Below are 7,465 nucleotides of genomic sequence, written 5' to 3'. Positions count from 1 at the left end.
CTATTTCAGCCACACCTGTTGCTGACAGGTGTAGAAAATCGAGCACACAGCCATGCAATCTCCATAGACAAATATTGTCAGTAAAATGGTCTTACTGAAGAGCTCAGTGACTTTCAACATGGCACCTTCAAAGGATGACGCCTTTCCAACAAGTCAGTTCGTCAAATTTCTGCCCTGCTAGTGCTGCCCCGATTAACTGTAAGTACTGTTATTTTGAAGTGAAAACGTCTAGGAGCAACAACGGCTCAGCCGCTAAGTGGTAGGCAACACAATCTCACAGAACGGGACCGCTGAAGCGCGTAGTGCATAAAAAATCATCTGTCCTCATTTGAAACACTCACTACTGACTTCCAAACTGCCTCTGGAAGCAAAGTCAGCACAATTACTGTTCATCGGGAGTTTCATGAAATTGGTTTCAAAATTGGCTGAGCAGCCAAACACAAGCCTAAGATCGCAATGCCAACCAACGGCTGAAGTGGTGTAAATCTCGCCGCGTTCTCTGGAATGATGAAACATACTTCACCCTCTGGCAGTGTGACGGACTAATCTGGGTTTGGCGGATGCCAGGAGAACGCTACCTAGCCGACTGCATAGTGCCAACTGTAAAGCTTGGTGGAGGAGAAATCATGGTCTTGAACTGATTTTCATGGTTCGGGCCCCTTCGTTCCAGTGAAGGGAAATGTTAACACCACAACATACAATGACATTCTAGACGATTCTTCCAACTTTGTGGCAACGGTTTGGGCAAGGCTTTTTCCCGTTTTCAGCATGACACAAAGCGAGGTCCATACAGAAATGCAACACATTACCTTGTATGCGGTACAAATCACATTGTGGGAGAGCCTCCTCAAAGACTATGAATTAGGCTGTTTTGAGAAGGTTTGAATCATAAGCATCCTGCCTACACATTGTTGGAAGTGCAATAGACCAACATAGCTACTGTAGTGGGTCAAAGCTGTGTGCTGGAAAACCTTGGTTGAGCATGGGTAAAGTAGCGCATTGTGCTCGTGAATTTCCTTTCTTTTTTGGCTTCAGACCACAATGCTTACTTCTCACTTTTTTGTTTTGTTTTTTATTAAATTCAGTGAGAATCATCAGGCATCTCCTCTCCTTCCCTTTGCTCCTCCTCCCCTTCTCTACTCCTCTCCTCCCCCTCTCTTCTCCTCTCCTTCCCTTCTCTACTCATCTCCTCCCTTCTCTTCTCCTCTCCTTCCCTTCTCTACTCATCTCCTCCCCTCTCCTCCTCTCCTCCCCCTCTCTTCTCCTCTCCTCCTCTTCTCCTCTCCTTCCCTTTGCTCCTCCTCCCCCTCTCTACTCCTCTCCTCCCCCTCTCTTCTCCTCCTCATATTTGGCCTCCTGTTTAAATGTTTCTGTATGGTTAATATTTCTCCATGGGGAGATTGGGGACAATAGATGTGTATTGAGTATAGAACCAGCCTGCTATACAGCTTATAAGGACAGAACATTGATACCAGCGTACCTTTGTGTGTCTCCTTGTGTGGGTCAAGTAGAACCACACCTACCTGATGTCATAGTTATATTATAGATCCAGCAGTCTGCTTTAGACTCCAGAGTGGATCTGACAGACTGTGACCAATAGCTAAGACATTTCTAGTAGCGCGTGTGTGTTTGTTTGAGAGAACGAGAGAGTTAGAGAATTGATGGAATGGATACTGCCTTGACATATCCTGGTTCAGATGCATCACCCTGAGTGAATAAACCATCAACACATTCCTAGACAATGCAGAACACACACACACACTGACAGGGCTCAGACAGGTCCATCTGCATGTGGGGGTAATAGGCATTAACCCTTTGAGCTGTGCAGTGACCCCCCCCCCCCCCCCGCCAGTCCACACTGACACATCTGCATGGGCCTGTGCATGTTTTTTCTCGTTGTTTTTTATTCATCTGGAAGCATGAAGAACAACAATGTGTCATAAGTGATCAGATGTGTCAATCACCAATCTGGTGTACGGTTGTTTTTGGACAGGGCACAACAATCTTGCCCCATCCCAAATCAACTCCCCAGACCTCATGGGCACTCCTGCAGATATATAGATCTTCATCTATCATTCTGAAATCAAATCTCACTGTATGATGTCTGCATCCCAAGGTAGTGGACACACACACTGGACATATGCGCATACATGCACACAGACAATTATCATTATGATGAAATAAACCGCAGGTCCAGGGTGTGACCTCTGTCCACCATATCACCGTTAAGCAGCTTGCCCCGTTAATACTGGTAATGGCAAACATCCGGTACGGGGGCATTGTGGCGGAGAATCTCACCTAGACCACAGACGGAGCATGTGTTACTCTGTGTTCTGCCTTTTAATATAAGCCATTATTCTAACCACTGTTCTGCTTTATCATATTCATCATTTGAGTGTTAAGCCATTCTATTATAGTCAGATTATCATATCTAACATTAGTCTGATAAACACATTCAATCTGCATTAACACAGATCCAGTTTGGCTCAGCAGTATGCTCTAGGTCAGGCTTCCTGAACCATGGAACATACGCTTTTAAAAAAAAGACATACATATACATTATAAATAAAATGTTGTGTGTATATATACAGTTGAAGTCAGAAGTTTACATACACTTAGGTTGGAGTCATTAAAACTTGTTTTTCAACCACTCCACACATTTCTTGTTAAACTATAGTTTTGGAAAGTCAGTTAGGACATCTACTTTGTGCATGACAAGTAATTTTTCCAACAATTGTTTACAGACAGATTATTTCACTTATCATTCAATGCATCACAATTCCAGTGGGTCAGAAGTTTACATACACTAAGTTGACTGTGCCTTTAAACAGCTTGGAAAATTCCAGAAAAACTGACCTAAAATAGGGATTTTTTTACGAGGATTAAATGTCAGGAATTATGAGAAACTGAGTTTAAATGTATTTGGCTAAGGTGTATGTAAACTTCCGACTTCAACTGTATATATTACATTTAAGGTGCTAGTTTTCTAGACAGCTGTGTCTTCACATACTTAGTAGGAGCCAGGTACAACCAGAGTATCTGGCTGGAAGCTGTCATGGTCTTCTTCCAGCCAGATACTCTGGTTCTGATAGATGTTACTGTCAAAGGTCCAATGGGAGACTTTACACAATTAATCCTGTATCAATGGTGTTTCAAAATGGGGACATCCATGTCACATAACAGGACAAGCTTTTACGAACAAGGACATGGATGGTTGAGTTGTTTTGCTATTGAAATGCCAGTACATCATCAAATAGTGAACAGATGGGTATTCATTCTCATCAAGAATCTGATGAAATCATATTTTGTACAAGAGTACCCCGTTTCTAAGAGATGCACACAAAACAGGTCTAGTCAAGGCTAAACGTCATCTTACATTGACAGTTTATTCATTTGGCAGACACTCTTATCCAGAGCAACTTTTATTCATTTGGCCCTTTATTAACTTGGCAAGTCAGTTAAGAACAAATACTTATTTCCAATGACGGCCAACACCGGCCAACCCTGGATGACGCTGGGCCAATTGTGCTTCGCCCTATGGGACTCTCAATCACGGCCGGTTGTGATATAGCCTGGATTCAAACCAGGGTGTCTGTAATGACGTCTCAAGCACTGAGATGCAGTGCCTTAGAGCACTGCGCCACTCGGGAGCCCAACTTTGTTTGTCGGTCTATGAGATTATAATTGATCATTAATACATTCCAGAATCCAGGGTATTTATTTATTTAACCTAACTATGTCCACTAAACACATCTAAGAATGTAACAATTAATTCCAGCCTTGGTTAGAGGTAACTTTTTTTTCTCATTCACATCAATAAAATGCCTGGTACTGTAGTGACACTCAAATGAGGTATAAGTATCGACCCACTGGGCAGTTCGACCCACTGGGCAGTTCGACCCACTGCAGTTCGACCCACTGGGCAGCTCGACCCACTGGGCAGCTCGACCCACTGGGCAGCTCGACCCACTGGGCAGCTCGACCCACTGGGCAGCTCGACCCACTGGGCAGCTCAACGTTCTATTCCACGTTGGTTCATTGTAATTTCATTTGAAATGACGTGGAAACAACTGATTCAACCACTTCCTCCTGATTTGGCTCATACCGAGGCTGGAACTCAGGACCTCTGCCTCAGTAGGTAGACCGGGGCGGCAGGTAGCCTAGTGGTTAGAGCGTTGGACTAGTAACCGAAAGGTTGCTATATATTGAATCCCTGAGCTGACAAGATAAAAATCTGTCGTTCTGCCCCTGAACAAGCAGTTAACCCACTGTTCCCAGGCCATCATTGAAAATAAGAATTTGTTCTAAACTGACTTGCCTAGTTAAATAAGGGGGGGGGTTAAAAAGCTCTTGTTTACCACACTGCTAACCCTAATGCCTAACCTTAACTGAAGACCAAAAAGTGATTTTACAATACAGACAAATTTGACTTTGCAGCTGGCCCGTCTAGTGGAAATCACTCAGTTCTGCCTCCAGGACAAGATTCTGTCAGCATCTCGGTCATTCTGAACATTTTTATTCAAATGACAAACGCCAATGACGACGGGGTACTATTTTGGTGCTTTAGGTTTAGCCCGCAGGACTGTCGGGTGTGATTTGTTTAGCCTACCAGGGGTGCTGCCCACATTTTTTCCCCAACCAACAGGAAAACCAGAACGAATGCACTTTCTCCTTTTCAATCTGAGCCATATTGATAGTGCTATGACCCAATGAGAATGGGAGACCACCAAGGGTGAAATTAGTAGGGGTGTGAATGTTTTTGTTTTTAAAGTGAATTTCCTGAAATTCTACACCCCCCCATCCCCAGTGGCAATTTCACCAACTAGCTACATATATTTTTACCACTTTACACATGTATTTTGGGATTCCACCTCTGTAAACATCATTTGCCTGATGACATGCTAGTGGACGAGAGACTAATTTCTTACAAGCACATTTGTTTCCACATTCTCTCCAAGTTCCCTCTCCTCGCTGCTTCTCCTCAATTACCTTTGAACTTTTTAAAATGAAAGGGAGGAGGCATGAGAAGAATAAAGGAAATCCAATTGAGATTTTCCATTGATGTTGTAGAATTCAGAACACTTTTTCGGGATAAACTGTAAGCCTTTTTCTATCATGCTCTCCTCTCTTCATCCTCCTCCTCATGTGTGTTTGTCCCCCTTCGGAGGAAGGGTCTGTCACTTGCTAGGCTGTGATGGGCATTGCTGCTTTCACAGCCCCGCCCCTTCCAGCAGGGCACCCAATGGAGATGCAGACCTAGGGTCCCACCCCGCCCATCAGGTGAGCTATAGAAAGACTCCACCAGACTGTCGAGCTCATAACGGAGCTCATAGCGGACAACTGGCCTTTTCTTCTCTCCTCTACGCTGACCCGATGGTGTTCAGATCCCCGCTAGAGCTCTTTCCCGCCCATTTCCTCCTGCCCGGCATGCTATTACCGGAGGAACCCCCTGCTTGCGCACCTGCCTCTGCTCTCCCTGGGCTCCGTTTCTCCGCGGCGCAGGTGTGTGTGTGTGTGTGTGTGTGTTTATTTGTTTGTTTGTGATGTGTGTCTTACTTTTGGAGATTACAGTTGTTGTTGTTCTTGTCAGGTGACAGTTGTTGTTGTTGTTGTTCTTGTCAGGTGGCCGGTGTGTGTGAGACTTTGGAGGAGACCGGGGACGTCGAGCGGCTCGCGCGGTTTCTGTGGTCCCTGCCGGTGGCCCCAGGTGGCGCGTGCTTCATTACAGAGCATGAGTCCGTCCGGAGGGCGCGTGCCGTGGTCGCCTTTCACACCGGGAACTACCGCGAACTCTATTGCATCCTGGAGAACCACAGCTTTATGCGTCGCGCCTCGCACGGTAAACTACAGGCCATGTGGCTCGAGGCGCACTACCGGGAGGCTGAGAGGCTGCGCGGGCGGTCGTTGGGCCCGGTGGACAAGTACCGTATCAGGAAGAAGTTCCCTTTACCAAGAACTATCTGGGACGGCGAGACGAACTCACACTGCTTCAAGGTTTTTTCTTTGTTTTATTGGTGTTTCATATTTTTTCAGGCCATGGCTTTTATGGAGTTGTAGCCCAATTCTACACTTGAATTGTTATGGATAGCCTACATTTAATTTAGATTTATTTCCTTATTGTTTGGATTACATTATTATTTGTTTTCCCGTAAATAGCCTACAGTTTATGATGTTGATGATAATTTCCAGGAGCGGACGAGGGGCCTGCTGAGGGAACGGTACCTCCAGGACCCCTACCCAGACCCCGCGAGGAAAAGGGAGCTGGCGCGTGCCACCGGGCTCACTCCAACACAGGTCGGGAACTGGTTCAAGAACCGGAGACAGAGAGACCGCGCAGCCGCCAACAAGAACAGGTTAATACATTACATCCACAACTTCCGTTCAGGGAGAATGTACGCTATTGTTTAAAAATAGACGGGAAATCTGATTCTGCAAAGTGAACCCAAATGGAAAGCCTTGGACTTTACATGAGTTCTGGATAAACATCTTGTATGGGAGGCACTGATGTGTATAGGACTTTTACCTATTTTGCAACATCTGCAAATATTTGTGTGTCTGTCTAAACATTTGGGGGGTGAGCTGTGATCTGGGTAATACAACAATTTGTGTGTTATTTCCCAGGCTCGCGCACCACGGGATGCGACCGGGAGCCATGCTCGCTCTGGCCAGGACAGAATGCAGCCCCACCGGAAGTGCATGCAGCCAGGAGATGATCCTCTCGGTAATGGACAGCGACTCTGACTTTGACATCTGAAACTGCCCATTGATAACAGGATACATGCTACTAAGGGGCTTGGATTTCACGGAGAATTCATATGGACATATTTATTTCTATGTTATAAGAGTTTGCTGTCTGAAATAGACCTACATGATATTTACAATGTGCAGAACATCCATCTCTCTTTCTCTCCTGATGCTTTTCTGACAATCATGGTGTTTAGTACACCTTCCCAGTCTGTCTATCTGTAAATAAATTATTCACCTGATGTCAGAAATTGTACAGATGGTCCTTTGAAGCACTGTAAAGGACAGTTTGTTGGTTTATAATTGACAAATACGTACTTTATGAAAATAAATGTGAAGTTGATCATTGTTATGAGTTCATTTATTATTGGACTAGAGTTGGTGGTTATTCTATAAAGCGTTGTCATACACGGAGTCTGACTGCTTTTTGCAACGTGTTATTTCATCACTGCGCGAACATAAACTGGCATCTATTCATGTGTAACAGCGCGGTCTGGTGGCCACAATGAGATGTCATTATGCTGGCAGACGCACTTCCTCCTTGGGACCACTGGATGGGGACAAGAGACTAGAATGCAGAGCCATTTACCTATTTGTATGGCGCCAACAGCATGTCCTTGGTCTTTTACAAATACAATTTTATTGGTTGTGTACACGTTTTGCAAATGTTATCGCGGGTATAGCCAAATGCTTATGTTCCTAGCGCCAACAGTGCAGTAAC

General features: G+C 45.0%; 1 protein-coding gene across 1 annotated transcript; it reads left to right on the top strand.

Annotated features, from left to right (window-relative positions):
* The first annotated feature begins 4,874 nt into the window (after positions 1-4,874).
* On the top strand, positions 4,875-7,092 carry LOC115120773 (homeobox protein SIX3-like). The gene is made up of 4 exons (XM_029649749.2): positions 4,875-5,502; positions 5,623-5,994; positions 6,190-6,353; positions 6,622-7,092. Exons 1-4 carry the CDS (start codon positions 5,116-5,118, stop codon positions 6,752-6,754), a joined length of 1,056 nt encoding a protein of 351 aa, XP_029505609.2. The 5' UTR covers positions 4,875-5,115; the 3' UTR covers positions 6,755-7,092.
* The last annotated feature ends 373 nt before the right edge of the window (positions 7,093-7,465 follow it).

The sequence above is a fragment of the Oncorhynchus nerka genome, linkage group LG23 (genome assembly GCF_034236695.1).
Source record: "Oncorhynchus nerka isolate Pitt River linkage group LG23, Oner_Uvic_2.0, whole genome shotgun sequence".
NCBI lineage: Eukaryota > Metazoa > Chordata > Actinopteri > Salmoniformes > Salmonidae > Oncorhynchus > Oncorhynchus nerka.
Note: the sequence above shows the minus strand (reverse complement) of the source record. Positions and strands in the feature narration are given on the sequence as shown.